The sequence below is a fragment of the Phyllostomus hastatus genome, unplaced genomic scaffold, assembly GCF_019186645.2.
Source record: "Phyllostomus hastatus isolate PE091 unplaced genomic scaffold, TTU_PhHast_1.1 phas_scaffold_46, whole genome shotgun sequence".
In the NCBI taxonomy this organism is placed as follows: domain Eukaryota; kingdom Metazoa; phylum Chordata; class Mammalia; order Chiroptera; family Phyllostomidae; genus Phyllostomus; species Phyllostomus hastatus.
Genome location: NW_025334032.1, coordinates 31,206,311 through 31,222,713, shown reverse-complemented (window position 1 = coordinate 31,222,713; position 16,403 = coordinate 31,206,311). Strand labels below are relative to the sequence as shown.

At 47.0% G+C, this 16,403-nt stretch overlaps 1 protein-coding gene across 1 annotated transcript; it reads right to left on the bottom strand.

The window, feature by feature from the left end:
* Positions 1–239: 239 nt before the first annotated feature.
* LOC123807773 (very low-density lipoprotein receptor-like) lies at positions 240–15,142 on the bottom strand. Its single transcript, XM_045821808.1, has 17 exons — positions 14,949–15,142; positions 14,040–14,252; positions 12,327–12,521; positions 11,619–11,834; positions 9,780–10,018; positions 8,786–8,915; positions 8,370–8,554; positions 7,343–7,529; positions 6,552–6,770; positions 5,979–6,162; positions 4,736–4,940; positions 4,412–4,576; positions 4,076–4,276; positions 2,757–3,306; positions 2,243–2,368; positions 749–859; positions 240–262 (listed from the first exon to the last, which is right to left on the bottom strand). The coding sequence occupies exons 1-17, from the start codon at positions 15,061–15,063 to the stop codon at positions 240–242; spliced, it is 3,264 nt and encodes a 1,087-aa protein (XP_045677764.1). The 5' UTR covers positions 15,064–15,142.
* Positions 15,143–16,403: the final 1,261 nt, after the last annotated feature.

Sequence of the window (16,403 nt, the reverse complement as noted above, 5' to 3'; positions counted from 1 at the left end):
TTCTCCCCACAAAGCCAAGACTTTAGGATTGAGCATAACTAATTCAACTATAAAAGTTAGCTTTCAAGAGCAAAGCAATGGAGCGGCATTCTCTTAAGCCTGATATGTATACTCAACAACCATGAGAAAGGTAGGCGTGATTAACTGTTTGAGCTCACATTGATGGTACTAATCTCCACTAGGAACAGATTTCTTCTATTATGACTTCAACCGAGCCCACCACCACCCTCCCCAAACACTCAATCAGGTGCCTTATTTGTGTCTATAAGTAAGGTGGAGAAAAACATCTGAGCGCCACCTCCGTTTGATACTTCAATAATTAGATGACATCACAAGTAGATACAAGTGACAATGAGTAGCATGAAGACTGGCTCCACTTTAGAGCTGAAAGTGGATTTTCCACAATTATACCACCGTTGTAATTAATCCATAATAAGAGAACTAAAAATAGACTCAAGTGTACCAAGCTCCAGTCCAGCCCGAACTTCAGTCCCGTGCACCTAGAAGATGTACACTTACCACTAGTACATCTTCTACTAAAGAACAGAACTAGTTAGAGACTAGAACCAGACTGCATATAACTGCAGAGAGACCAGAGAGTTATGAAGATCTATAGGAATTGGCCAGAAAAATATTTTAATGGAAAACACAAAGATATTTTGAAGAGATAACAAAGGATGGACTATTGTCTCCAGGAAGAAATTCAGTAGACTTCAGTGTTGTAATCATTGTGGAGTTACCTACTTACCCTGTTGACGAAGTTTACTGTATACTTTTAAATCCACAATCTTCTGGTCTACTTCGAACCACCGGTTTTCTGAAAGTTCGGCCTCACTGTACCAAACTTTAGTGATTTGGGCTGAAACAAAAGCCAGTGAACAATCATTAATGAAAGTGAGGTTTTAAGACAGCTTCCTGGGCAAAAAACATTGCTCAACGTGAAAACTGTCACTTGTTTGCACAAACTCCAGTTGAATAACAAGAGTTTTAGAGATGAGGCATGTATTCTCCTAAATCTTGTTTCTCAGAAAAAAATTCAGATAAATACAAAACATTCTATACCCTTTTCCAAAATTAAAACAGGTATTAATAAGCTATGTTGAGTCATTCATGTATGTCCCGATATCTAAAGATAGGAAATTAGGATATATGCAACTTCAACCAGCCCATACAACTGATGGATAATAAATTAAAACATTGTTCTAGACCATTTCAAAAAATGGCTTATTTGCAACAAGAGTCATTACAAAATCTTAAAATAGATGGCAAAGGTCTTCCCACAGACCTAGTAAGAAGAAGAAGAATCTCTGGGGTAGAATCTGACAACTTGTCTTTGAAAGGCTGATGTGGCCAAGCCCAACTGGTCAATGGACCAGAATTTGGAAATGTAAAGAGACAGGTTTATTTTAAACACATATGCTGTGTGTTTCCCTTTTTTAGCAAATCTAGGTTCTAGCCAGAAACAATATACTAGAGCAGCAATTTTCAACCACTGTGCCACCGCATACTGGTGCACCACAAGAACTTTCCAAACATGCAACCCCTGACTATTTCGTCAGCGGCACTGGCTTCTTTTCTCTTCGACTGTTAAATAAAAAAAATGATGACAATCAAAACAACAGTAGCCATCTGGTGTGAATGAATCAAATTATAGCTTTTTCTGTCAGACTGACAAAAATATATTTTTTGATGTGTTAAAAAATGTTAGGAATTGGTTTATGTGTCATGGCATGAAAAAGGTGGAAAATCACTATACTAGAGTATTTGAGTTTAGGACAATCTCTTCGAATATACTAGAAATGCTCTGCAAGTGGAAAATGTTCCATAGTCACCTAGTATTGTCATGCTGCATTTAGTCAGCTGAAGCAGGGACTGTCTTCCTTTTACAGGTAAGGTGTTACAGCTACTAGCTACTACAAACTGGCAGAGCCGTGGTACAACCTACTTTCATTTTCCGGTCCAGTTCTCTCTCTACTATATCAGGTGTCCTCCAAAGCAGGAAGCCTCACATGAATGCCAGAAATCTCAGGCAGAAATGGACTATGCAAAAAATAGCCCAAGAAGTTAAAGCTCCCCCAGGGCACAGAATCACTGTTACACATACATGTTAGATTAGGGAAGTTGTTTAGCAATTTTTCCCAGACATTGACAAAGAGCAGGGCTAAGCAGTAGCAGAATCTCTTTGGATACCCAGGAGTAAAGGCAGATCACAAAGACAATCAGATATAGAATGAAGACCTACCATCATCAACCGTTGTCCAGAACAGCATGCCTTGGCCATAAGCAAAGAGGTTAAGGCCCCGGATTCCTCTGCGATCTACTCTGTATCTAGAGCCGTCTTGTTGAATACTTTCTATGAGTCCTCTCCCTAGAGAAAGAGGGTCGGTTTACTTCACTTCGCCCAACCAGCTGTGCTTGGCCCTGCCACCCCTCCAGGAGGAGACCGTCAGCCATGCATTCCCTGAAGGCCAGCTCTTCTTCATTCACTCTCCCCAACGATGCTGCACAAAGACTTGCTCATATGCATTTTTACGTTCTCCAGGTTACACCTTCACAAAGGGGCTATTGCACCACTGTGGGGTGATACATGCCACTCAGGATGGGGAATTATATTTATTTGGAAGGTGGTACAGAAAATATAAACTCTGACTTAAAAGCTATTTGAAATTATGGCTGAAGATCAGGAGGCTGACCATTTCCACTTCACTCTGGCCAAGGTCCCTCAGACTCACATTTAGGGTGTAGGCAATAATTACCAGTATCAGCCCAGTATACTCGAGTTCCTGAATCTGAAAAGGTCAGACCCACAGGGACCTGGGATTTCTGCCACAGCACCTTCCTCCTGCTGCCATCCATGAAGGCGCAGTCAATGCTGGAGCCACGCCCACCGTCGCCCTGGGGACGCAGATCCACAAAACACATGACCACAGTAGGTGGATGGAGCGCCACACAGGTCGGGCGGTGCAGGTTTTCGCTGAACACGACAGTGGAATACTGGCCTTTAGATGAAACTACATGGATATGAGGATTTTCACTGTCAATCCAGTATATGTTTCCACTCAACCAGTCCACAGCAAGGTCGATCACTGTCCCCACCACAGATAGGATTTTCCTCCAAGAGAGCTTTCCGGATTCTTTGAGCCTCAGTAGCCTGATATCACCACTCTCCAACTCTGAGAGGTAGAGGGCCTTTTCCTGGACCAGGTAGTCCACTGAGGCCAGCTGGTTCACACTGGTGAAGGGAAGTGTCCTATGTTCTGGTAAAGTTGCTTGTTCCAGTAAAGCTTCTAGGTTTTTCAGATAAATCTACAGAAAAAAAGTTAGGTGGATGATACCAGTTGAGTATAGCCTAATTCATTACCTTGATTTTGCATTAATGGTAAGATACTTAAGTTCAGATTTTTATGTGTTCTATCTTCGAAAAGCAGATAGCAGTTATTTCTCCCCTTTCCTGGGGCTTCAAGCACTTTAAATTCCTTGAATTTGGGTGTTTTGAAGATTTACCCCTCTCTTCAGGGCCCTCCCCTTTAAATGAGCTTCTACTATTAAGATCTTAAGGAAGCTAGAGTTTATCTTCCAGACCAAAATTTGTTTTGTTTTTTTTTGTAAAATGCCAAGTCCTCTAGATGTTAGAAGCTAGGGGTGACATGCCTGTCAGAGCCTCTTGTCCCCCTGTGATTTAAGAAAAGTGCCCTCACAAAATGCACTTGCCCCCGACCCCCGGGCTAGAACTGAGCCGAGCTCTTTGTGTTTGGAATTCCTCTGCATCATTATCTCGGTGCTTGGGCAACTTAACAAAGGTGTCTAAACTGAATTAAAGTGATTTCAGTATGTTCTGATGTGCTAAGCATTTCCTAATGGAATTTACATAGAAGTCACCCTTATTTCATAGCTACTTTATTTTGGTCATGATCGCTCCCAGCACACAGTGAATACTAAAATTGAAGCTGCACTTGAAGAACATGCAAGGGAAAGAACCTCTGCTAGGTATAACTGCCCATGAAGAGCTCAGATTCCTCAGTGTGAAAGAGAACGCAGCCGCGCACAGACGCACGAGGAAGGCTGTGGGCAGTACCTGTGTGATAACTGTGGGCAACGCCAGGAACAGAAATGCAGACTCCTTGACGGGGACACAGCTGACACTGTCATCTGCAAGCAGGAGTCCGACTGGGCAACGACAGCTTCCCTTGGATCGTGGGCTCAGAAGGCACAAATGAGAACACCCAGTGTCCAGACAAGGGTTGGAGGACCTGGGCTGCAGGACTTCGTGCATCACCTGGAAGAAATAGGCATTGTGGAATCCTTAGAGACAGCTGATGAACACGTCACTCGAGTTTGCACTCCGGGCAGCCTCACGCATGTGGCCCTATCAGGGAGAATTAGGGGATATTTTGAAGAGTATGTTATAGACCTTGAGTCCGTAAGGCTGTTCAAAACGCTTGACGAGCACGGCCCTGTTCTTGCCAGTCAGCTTCTGCATACGCTGCACTGTTCTCGTCTTTGTTTCAGACCAGAAGACTTCGTCTTCCAACACAGCAACGGAAAAGGGGCTCTTGATTTGCGTTAGCTGCAACATCTAAAACGGGGGAAGTGACATCAGGACAACTGGCATGGCACCAACAACAAAATATTTAAAAATAAAATAAAACAAAATGGTGAAGCTGAGGTTTCCGGGATGAGAGTTACACAAAGCCCATGGCATTTCAGATAAGTCTAATATCGAAACAGCACTTACGCTAACACCAGTACCGTCTAGATTGGCAGAGCCGATACAGTGAAATTTGTCGTCAGACCAGAACATCTTCCAACTCAGCTGGTCCAGAACGATGCTAGTTGGCCAGCCCAGGCCTTGCTCGATGAGCACTTTTCTGTTGCCACCATCCATTCCAGCTTGTTCTATGCGAGACTCTCCTCCGACTTTTTCAGACCAGTACATTAACCTATATGAACAGAAGTCAGCATTGGGATAAAGCGTTATCTCGCAGAAAATGACATCTATTCATCCCTTAACACAGTGATCTGCAGCCCAATTAGTTTTTCTTTAAATTAAAATGTAAAAAAATGTAAACTTGGTTTATTCCCTGAGCATAATTATGATGTGGTAAGAGGTTTTCTTGATATTTTATAGCGATTGTTTAGTCATCATTTGGGAGTAAAATATCATAAAAGTTGTGTACGAAGGCTAGACATACATTAGTGCTTAAACCACAGAAAATATTCAGGGAAGCTGACAGTCTTTTCTGGACTGGAAAGTATGCCAGTTCTCCAGGCAGTCATGTGCCTCAGGCTTTATTCTTGGCCGCAGCCGCAGCCAGGAGATGTATCACACACACAGTTGATTTCTGTGTTAACAGGCTCCTGGCTGAAGGTATCAAAAGGTGAGAAAAATAGAGGAAGGATACCCAATCTGCTATTCTGAGTTTTATCTTTCTTTGAATCCTGAATTTTGAGTCCTGAGTTTTGCTCTTTCTTATTTTTTCATTTAAGATACATGTGGCCACCCCAATGAGGGCCTGTGGCTCTGCCACGTGGGAAATGTCATCTCTAGGTTCCTGGGGAAAGGACTCTGGATGAAGAACCCAAGTTCAACTCCAAGACACAATTATTCTACCCACCCACCCCCAAGCACATTATTGTAAAGTAAATACTATCCCTCATCCCACTCTTCTTCCTCCTGCAATTTGAAAGCCACAAAAATTCTCCATTCAGGGGTATTTTTGTTTATTTTGTCAAAAGAAAGCATAGGTGGACCACCAAGTGAGACACTCACATCTCACTTTACCGACATAAATGACTCTTTCCAGAAGCTTTCAAACTTACTACGCGTGTGGTTGACCTACGTCACCATAAAATACAAAGTCAAGTCATAGAAGGTTTCTCTTCACTTGTTCAGTGTTGAGTGAATAGAACCAAAGAAGGGCTAAGGAAGAATAACAAAATTCAAGGATCTGACCGGACACTGTTAAGCCCAGACTCACCCATTTAGGGGGTCTAACGCCAAAGACCGTGGTTGATTCAAGCCGTCATCCAGGACAACCGTGTACTCAGGTTTTCCTCTCCAGACAGCAGTCAACGGAATTGCCAAAATCTGGCCAGCTGTCCCATCTGTCCAGTAGAGATTCCTCCCAATCCAGTCGACCGCTATGCAGTCTGACTTTATTCCTGAAGAGAGGAAACCATTCAGCATGCGCACTTAAGTTAAATCAAAGCTCTTACTGGCCTTCAGCTCAGACTGTGCATCAGGCTAGGATGCCACATCGGTTCATTTTCAAACTGGTGTATGCATTTCCACCAGAGCAGCCTCCTCTCAAATGCTCCACAGTGCTATTTGTAGAGGAAGACGGCCATTACTCCTGTGGCCACTGGCTGCCAGTTTGGCCAACTCCTGTGTCTGTTGAGATGACACTGTATCGATATCTTTCCATTTCAACCAACGAGCAAGCCTGGATCCCTTTTAGTTAAGGAGATGCAATTAAAGCAATGTTTAGAGCGTTAATGGCCACTCCTTTTCTTTTTCATGCCATGTGTATTGGTAAAGGCGAGGGACCTACCTTTTACTACAGTCCCTTTCTTCTTGGTGTCCATGCTCAGCCACTGAATGCTTTCTGCACCGAGATCTGTCCAGAAGACTTTCTGATCCAGCAAGTCATAGTCAATGGAGAAAATAGTCAGGTTCTTGTCTGTCGTTGCCAGAATATCTTCTTTCAAGCTCCTCAGTCCGTAGAGGAGCAGGTTAAACTGAATTGCCACGAGCAGGACTGGTTCAGTCCCTGTTGAACAAGAACCGCTTTCAGTATGGCCTTTGGGAGTTCTGGCAGTGACCCCCAGCCCTGGCCAGGGAATTAGAGGTCAAAGGAGTCTCTGCCTTGGGGTGGCCAGGGCTGTGATGCCAGCCCTCTGACAGATAAGTCACTCTTCCCTCGTGTAATGGTCAAGCTAATACCCACATGTGAGGATACATAGAATGAAGGCATAATTAGCTTAAATTGAACATCACATTTCTAACTAAATATGTGGGGTAAGTGGGCAGGAAAGATGTGCTAGTTAGGACTTCAGAGACTTTTCTAGCTCCAGGTAAGGCTGACCCATGGGTACACAGGCCAGAGTTATGGTTTTGTTATAATACCGCTTTATCGGTAGACAATTTCAAACTCTAATTTGGTCTGAAATACGAGGTATCAAAAGAGTGCTTTGGGATTCTGCTAATCTTGCTCTAAAGACAGACAAAGCAGGCAGGAGCATTTAAGACCCGAGAAAGAGAGGTTTGCATTGGCATTCCTGGCCGAGTTAGCACCTTGAAGCTCGTGACCCAGCTTAGGAGACACTCCCAGCTCCAGTTAACCTGCTGCTTTACAGGTGTGGCCATCAGGCTCCAGCAGGTAGCCTGGGCGACAGGCGCAGTGGTAGGAGCCCTCGGTGTTGATGCAGGTCTGGCTGCAAGGCCGAGCCCCCGGCCCCTGGCACTCATCCACATCCTGGCAGACTCGGCCACTGCCCTCCAGCTCAAAGCCTCGCTCGCAGGCACACATCTGAAAGAGGTTGGCAGAAACATTAACACTTTCTGAAGACAGTACACCACTGGTTTTTCTAAAAAGACCTTGACCTTGCTATAGAAAGCATATGGCAATACATTCAATGGTTCTTGGGACCAACTTCATTTTGAATACAGTCACTCTGTTCTTCCTAGCAACCCCGCCACACACCTTGCACCCTTGCCACCACCCTGGGCCTGAGTTGACAAAGGTGTCTGAGTTCAGCACAGGACCCCTGGAACCCCAACACAGCCAGTAAGTGAAGAGACACGCAGACTTATGGACCTGGCTGTCCACCAATAGAGACACGACCAGGACCAGACACCAGAACAGTTTTCCTCTACTTGCCCATCAGAATCAAGGTCACTACTATGGTTAGCCAACTAGGCTCCAACATAGGCAGGTCTTAAAGTTAGGGCAGGTCACATTGCATGTAATTCACATGGAAAAGACTTCCATGTGGGTAGGTATTTGATTTCCTGAGCTACAACATGAAGGGAGGGTTATTTGGTTCTTGGGACAACCACAAAAAATTCTGGCTGAGCCCTAAGTGTGACCCAGAGTTTGTGGCTGGGGTGGGAAGAACACTGGAGGTAGAGTTTCTGGAGTCTGGCTGATCCAGTTCCAGAAAGCATGAGACAGGAAAGAGACAAGACAGGACTCACCAGGAGCCCGCCACAGTGCAGGCACAGGGACACCCGTGCCTGGGTCAGGGCAGCTCTGCCGTGTGAGACTCAGAGCTTGAGAAGCAGCCAGGGGCAGCCCCTGCAAAGAAGCCACCCCCTGCACTGGGCCAGGTTGACAGTTGCTAGACACGCTAGTAAGAGACACACTCACAGGACCACTCGGGGTTGGGTGGCAGGTGTGGGAACACCGTGCTTGGCTGCATGCTGACCACGAGCACTGTCCACCCTCGTCGGAGCCGTCGGCACAGTCCTCCTCCCCGTCGCACACCAGGCTGAGTTTGAGGCAGGCAGAGGAGAGGCACTGGAACTCAGAGCTCTGGCACTTCTCGGGGGGGCCTGGAGAGGGTGACTTTGTACCTTTATAGTCCACCCCACAACATGCGCCCCCCCCACCAGCACAGCCAGGCTCCCCTGTGGGCAAGATGCTGCCATTCTGGTGAGGAACGGGTTTCCGGTCCTGTAGCGTTTTCATGCTGAGCTGCTTTCTCACGCCAAGCAGAAGCCAGTGGCAGGAGCCCCTTGAAGTTATTTGCCTCCCCCTTCAGTGAGGGCTCCCCCCGCACTTACACCCAGCCTCGTCGCTGCCGTCCCTGCAGTCGCTCTGTCCATCACAGCGCCACGAGTCAGGCACACACTGGTCCGCACTGGCACAGGGCCACTGGCCGGAGCCACAGCGAAGCCCCTGAGGGTCACAGTTCTGGGGAGACAGTGGGAGGCTCAGTGACACCAGCGTTCAGCACCCAGGAAGGGTTTTCAACCCCAAGACCCTTCTGCAGCAAGGCTGGGTACATCCTAGAAACTCAGAAGTGACAGGAATTATGAGAAATTCTTCCTGTAGCTGGAGTTTAGGTGAGGGGTTCTAGGTGATACAAATAGGAGTGGGAAATGGGAAGAAATGTCTTATTTTGTCAAATTAGGAAGTCTTAATTTAAGAGGCATAAGCAAAAGGACCTGCTCTGGCAGCTCTTCTCCAGAGTTCTTCCCACCTTGTCTGATGCACACCCAGCACAGTAATAGTGATTTTGCCCCTAATGGGACTTGCAAACTCAGGTCTTACGCAGGATGGACAAGAGGAAAAAAGGGGACACCATGTACCTGCTACAGCCCAGGTCCACTCTCAACCCTCCAGACACTACGAGGCACATCTTATGCCCATTTTACTGATGAGGAAATACAACATGAGAGAGTAAGTACTTTCTTAAGGTCAAGTGCAAATAGTAGGATTCAAGTCCAAGCTGCCTAGCATACAATGTGGAACATCGTTGTGCTCCACGGTGACAGGTAAGCAGAGCTTCAAAGCACATCTCCGAGTGGGACATCTAAGTCACAGCTCAAGTCATACCGAGGCCTAACACTTGCAAGTCTCCTACAACAAATAACCTCTTGGAAATTTGACTTTCACAGGGGGCTGCTGGCAGTTGGATACAGCTATGAGTGGCTTTCTGCCTGGCGATTATGGGGGACCTTTCTGTCCTTGTGTCTCCCAAGAGTTCCATGGGGAAGCATGAGTTACCGTCGTGATTAGAAACCAACTCTCTGTTTCTGAAAGAAGCGTGACTACCTTCTCGTCGCTTCCATCTTTGCAGTCTAAGTCGTGGTCACATATCCACTCCGCCAACACACACTCCCCGCTCCTCGGGCACTTCACCTCCCCCGGCGGGCACCGCAGGGGCCAGGCCACTGGACAGCCGTCTTCGTCCGAGCGGTCGCGGCAGTCTCGGTTCCCGTCACAACGCAGAGAATACGATATGCACTGGCCATCCTCGCATCTAAATTCCGACACGCTGCACTTTTCACGGGCTGAAAGATAAAGCTTTGGTTAAGAACTCAGCCAGGTGTAGAAGCGATTTAAGGGCAAATAAAGTGGTTCAGAGACTCCCCGGTCTTGTGCTGGCATCTTGGGAACTAAGCCCCAGCAGGCGTTGGGGCAGAGAGGTGGTTCCAGGAGAGTGTTAGTCCAGACAAGGCCTACGAAACTAGCCCAGAAAATCCTTCTGTCCTGGGGAATGATGGCAGGGGGACAGGGGTGGAAGGACCTTGGGATAGGAAGGAAAACAGGCTTCTCCTCTGGGACCTTAATGTCACCTGTGAGAAAAGAAAAAAAGAGATTCCCCACAATATCCAACATACTCTGTAATTTATGTTCTTAGACTCAATTCCTATAGACAGAAATTGCTTGGCTTGGTTCAAGAAAAAGGGTGAGGCCCTCGGCAAAGCTATAAATATATATTGAAGAGTAAATTATACCTCGGGCACCTCCCTGCTTCCTTCCTGTGTCCGTTTCCTCCGCTGTCCTCGCAGCCCAGGGCAGGCATATCCTCCGGCTACCCAGTCGCCTCCACATCTAGACATATCACGGTGCCTCGCCCGCTCTCCCCAGTCTCTCTCCTACCCTGGTCCCTTAACATGATTATGGTCTTTGAAACATATCATTAGGAAAAAATAAAAATAAAGACTGCATATCCCATAAAAGTGAAGGGAAAGCAACAGCTCCTGCAAATGTGACGGCCCAGCTCACGAGAAGACGTGGGACCAAAGTGAAACCCCTTGGGGGCGTGATTTTATCTCGCTGGGAAATAACACCTTATTTTGGTAGCAGGCTGGTTTTCCACTAACGGAAACCCCCTGGTCATGCAAGGGGGGGACGTTACAGCAGGATCTTCAAGGTCCCTGCCACTCGGAAACTTTCGTCTTCGTCGGCTAGCTATGTAGCAGCGACAATCGATCTTTATTACTTGTGGATTCAGTGTTTGTGCGTTTACCTTCTTGCTTAAATTTATTTGTGACCCCAGAAGTCAATACTGCTACAATCTCGTGTCATTTGCCAAGACACACCAAGCAGGAGAAAGGTGGAGTTGGCCGACACACGTGTGCCCAGCTGAGGCTGAACACGGCAGCGCTCGGCCTGCTGGTCTCACTTCCCGTCCTGCGCCTAGCGCCCCACTTGCAGTCTCTGTAGGGCCACGCTTTTCACTTTTTTGTACTTTTTCATGATTTTGCTCTTTAAAATGTCCCCCAGGCGAAGTGCTGACGCACAGGCTAGGGTTACTAAGTGCAAGAAGTCTATGATGGGCCTTAGGGAGAAGTTACGTGTGTCAGATAAGCTTCGTCCCAATGTAAGATGCAGTGCTGTTGGCTGTGACTTCAACATTAACGAGCCAACGATGTCTGTTAAGTTGTCTTTAAACAGAAGCATATAAAACAATGTTGTGTATTGACTGGTTCAAAACACGTGCCCACAGACTTGCAGAAACCTCACCCTGTGTTTTTTCTAGAAGCAACGATTCAATATCCACGAATTCAGTGTTCTATGGCAACTTCATAGGACTTCACTACCAGGAATAAGGAGAATCAAGCTGAAATAGTTTAAAGCACTCCAAAGAAGTTTTATGGCACTTACTACATCCTTGTTCATCTTTTTTGTCAGAACAGTCCAGGTTGCCGTCACAGAGCCAGCTCTTAGGGACACAGCGGGTCTTGTTGTCGCAGCGCAGAGAACAATCCTCAGTGGGCTTCCAGCAGTCCCACTCATCCGACCCGTCCAGGCACTGCTGGGCCCCGTCGCAGTGGTACTTCGCCTCGATGCACTTGCTTCCATCCAAACACTGGAAGACCCCTGAAACGGAGAGGGCCAAACGCTAGCACCGTACACTCAGACGAAAGCTTCAAAATTAGATGCACTCACCCTCATTCTGGAGTTTGAGGGGCCAAGAGACTGTCTCTTACTTGAGCTCCATACCTCAGCTGACCCACAGCAAGCTTTAACATAGCGTTCTGGCCAGTTAAGTTAGCAAGCCAGCCCAGGCTATTTAAACATGGCCTCCCATTTGCTGGGTTCTTTTAATGACTTGTTAGAACACTACCAAGTGATCCACGTGGGTCACTCTGTGGCTCAGCCCATATGAAGGCAAATATTGGAACACTTAAGCAACTGTGAGGAAGCTAAGAAGCAAGGGAGGCTCACAGAACCAGTATTCAGACAGACTTGTATTATGGTGACTTACCTCGGGAAAGCAAGCATGAGTATGACAAGCACTCTGGCAATTCAGACCATACTGTTGCTCAGGGTACCTGGCCCAAAAACTTAGAAGAAGAGTTGGTGACAGACCTGGTCTGTTGCAGAAACGGGGACAGTTCTCTTCATCGGAGCCATCCTGACAGTCACGCCCACCGTCACAGAGGTTCTCCCGAGAAATGCATCCCTTCCCGTCCCGACAGGGCACAGAGGACCGGGTGCAAAGTAGAGGGCGCGGTGGAGGAAGAGCAGGAGGGGTGGTTGTGGCTGCTCCTTCAACCCCAGGATCTAGAACAAGCAGTTGCTTCAGCAAGTCAGTCCGTGAGCTGCGGAGCTACGGCTCTCTCTCACAGGAAGAGGAAGTGAAACCGACCCCAAGCCGAGATCTTTGCGTGGAGTGTGGTGCTTTCACCCATCATCTATTGGCTTTGAATTTGGGCAAATTGTTTTCTCCTTTTAGGTCTATTAACTTTAATCTTATTTTTTTTACCACCTAATGCTATATCCTGGGAATACAAAATAAAGTACGTTCTAAAGATAGAGACTTGCTCTCTTTGGTTCCCTGCTATAGGCTCTATGGTGTGGGACAGGGGCTGGTATCACGTGGACACTCACTTGTTGAGATATGTAAGTTATGCTATGAAAAATTACCAGTTAATACTCTTTAGCAACTATCACAGCAACCTAGCCGATTTGTTAGGAGAATAATCAAAATCGGATTTGTTACCAAGACGTTGCCTGTTCATTGACACACTTTACCACTGCAGGAATACGTTCCTGTGCCTAATATTTCTTAACCTTTAAGATCAGGTTAAACCAACCAATGAATCAAAAAGTAAGAGTATTTAGCCCTGGCTGGTGGGGCTCACTGGGTTGAGAGCCAGCCCATGAGCCAAAAGGTCGCTGGTTCGATTCCCTGCCAGGACACATGCTGGGTTGCAGGGCAGGGCCCCCAGGTTGGGGGTGTGTGAGAGGCAGCCAAAAGAGGTTTCTATTCTACATTGATGTTTTTATCCCTCTCTTTCTCCCTCCCTTCTCTACTCTCTAACAAATAAATAAAATCTTTTTCTTTTTTAAAAAAGTAAGACAGTTTAGACAGAAGAGGGAGATGAGAGACCACAATGGTTGGGTACATAAAAGAGAAAAGCTCTGTCCCTCTTCATGTCCACTATTCCTTCAGACTGCTAGCTGCTTCTGCTGACAAAGCCCCCCTGACTCCTGTGATAGGATTTCCTTTTCTGCCTCAAGGTCCAAAATCAGACTTTTGCGCTCTGTGCCAAAGGCTTACATGGGCGGAAAAAAATGTAAACCAGCCTCAGGCAGGTTCACCTGAATGACAAGGTGCAGCTTCTACAGAAACGGAGCACTGCTGATCTTGGTGCCCATGGCCCCAGAGCAGGTTCGCCATGGGTCCTCCACAAGATGTTACGGCTACAGAGAAAGGGGGTTCCTTAGTGAAACCAGTTTGGGAAACAGCTTTAGAGCAAATTCAGTGGATCTCCGCACTGCCAGACTCAGAGCTGTACTGAGCTAATGTGAAAGGCGATTGTTGAAGGGCTGCAGTGAGCTGACTCCTCTCGAAGCACTGCTCCAGAGCTTTTGTGACTCAGCGGTTTTGAAAACCAGGTTCGTGTCTTGCTCTCCGGGGGCGTGGACAAGGCAAGGAAAAGGCCTGCTGAACTGTGGGTTTGGACAACAGCCACACAAGCATTAAGATGCCTAGAATTTTATCCTACAAAAACACACCGAGAAGAGCCAGGTAAAGTCGATCTCAGCGAATAACTTCACAGAGGAGCACTCACTCACCTGGAACCTCCTGGCTCTCGGCCAGGATGACCACTTTCCTCACGTGTGGCTCTTTGGACACCGAGAAGGACTCCAGCGTCTTCCTGTTCCAGAGCACGAGAGCCGCTCCACTCGTCGTCACCAGGTAGGGCGCATGGGCAGCTATCACGCCGTCACTCCAGGTCTTGTTCAGAACATACGTTCTGTTTTTTAGCAGACTTAGACTTTGCAGCCCTAAGGAAGAGTCAAGCTCTTGCAAGCCGATACAGAACACATAACCGGTGACAGTGGGGTACGATTTGATCGAGGTGCACTGACCCCAAATTGAAAATAAGCACAGGTTCTCCCTGTTAAGCTTTGTAGGTTTAGTTTTGTAGTTCAAGATAGTCTGATGAAGCGTGTAAAGCTCCAGGAAAGGGAGAGGCTGAAGTCTGCCGTGCGGGCACATCAGATGTGACCTTACCATCCTCCATGCAAGCACTAAAGCACCCAGTCATCAGCACGCAGCTGCTAGGCCTCGGGGATGGCTTTTCAGTGAGAAGACTATCAAATTGGGCTACTCAGTATAACTTGTACCTGTTACCAAGCTGTAACCGAAGCACCTGTGTTTCATTTGCAATGGAAGTTTGGTTCTATCACTTCTATAGAGGCAGAAGCAAATTTTGAAAACTGCAAAAGGCTATTAAGTTTCTGGCATTATTTCTGGCATTATAATATTATTTCTGGCATTTTCTCTTTTAAATCATAAATCTAGACTTGTAGATAAGGACTGAGTTTGTTGTGACTCGTGTCCAGCCTTGAACTATGGAAAGCAGAATTAGAGCTTATGTCTGCCTAGCTCTAAGGACAACCAGAATCATTACACTATCAGCAAGACTCTCACTCATCCCCTCGGGCTCCTTCCGACTGCACTGGCTGCGTGGTGCTTACCGAGCCCCTTGGTGGTCCAGAGGATACTAGAGGAGCCGAGGTCCAAGGCCATGTGCATGTCCGCTGTCCAGGTGCCTCTCCAGACTTCCTGCCTGTTTTTGCCATCAAGGGTCATACTTTGCAAGTGTTTTCCACTTTCTACCCAGTAGAGCACCCTCTTCGGCCAATCGAGAAGAAGATGAAGTATGATGCTGCTCGCTTTGTAGAGCGCATGTGTGTCTGGGCCAGCAATCCTAGTTCTCTGAATGACACTTCGGTCGCAGGCCAGCCAGAACAAGTTCCCAGTGGCTATGTCCACGTTTGCTGAGCAGACTGTAAGGAGGAGAGTAAGTCCCATTGGAAAGGGCAATCCAATGCCCTTTCTTAAACTTTGGGTCAAGGGTAGAAGGAAGATCATTGGGGGATGTAAAGACCAGTCTCCAACAAAGAGCAGCCTACACACCTTGTTTGCATGATTATTTCCCATCATGCCTACACTGGTACCAGCTCCCTGTCTGTCATAGGAGCTCATTTAATCCACACAACCAGCTGACAAGGCCAGAAACTCACTGCATTTTATAAATTGCATATGTAAGTGGCAAGGCCTGCATTTGAATGCAAATCTGCAGCCTCAGATTCACAGCCCTTCCTCTCTAGTCAGTTGCAGGACAAGGGACCAGGAGTGGAGCTGCTACAGGAAAGCAGGCATGGAGCTAGAGGGACGTCACCGCAGTGGAATGAGAGGTCGTCAGCAGAACGGGTGGACGGTGAGGAGATCTACAGTCAGAAGGCACCCATAAGGTAGGGACCAGGGACAGAAAAGCTATGAAGTGTGGCTTCTTAGATGTGAGTGAATAACACTGACCTACAAAGCACTCCCCCTACTCCCATCCTGCCCAATGTGGGTAGCTGTACAATCAGGTCTAAGCGAGACATCACCTACTCTGGGGTGTAGGAGAGCATAAAGATTAGGACAGGGAGTAGGCTAGCAAGCCAAACTGCCTTGTTGGAGACACCTCCAAAGTAAGGTGTCAGTTCATCCCTGTGCCCCACTTTCCACGAATGTATTAATACGACAGAAACAGTGCTTCTCTCGTAATGCAGTTATGAGGGTTCCAGTGAGTGCATACAAAAAGTTTAGAATAATGTCCATTGTTTTTAGAGCAGTGAGCTGGGCTGGCTTGTACAAGCTCGCAACAGCCAACTGGTAAATTCAGCAGTTCTGTAAGCTTGTTGTTCAATACAACCATTATTAAGAAGTAAATTCTATCCAATTAAATCATATTTGAAACAAAACTAAAATCCTTAAACCACTGCTTAATTATTTTCCTACACCTGACTCTTACCTATGCTCTGGGTTTTTGACACCTACCGCATCCGTGCGGTGGGAACACGACCCAGAGGTCAGCTGCTGCATGCCCCCTCCCATCGCCACCTTTAGGGGCGTCGCATTGGTAGTGTGTGGTCCGGCCCTGC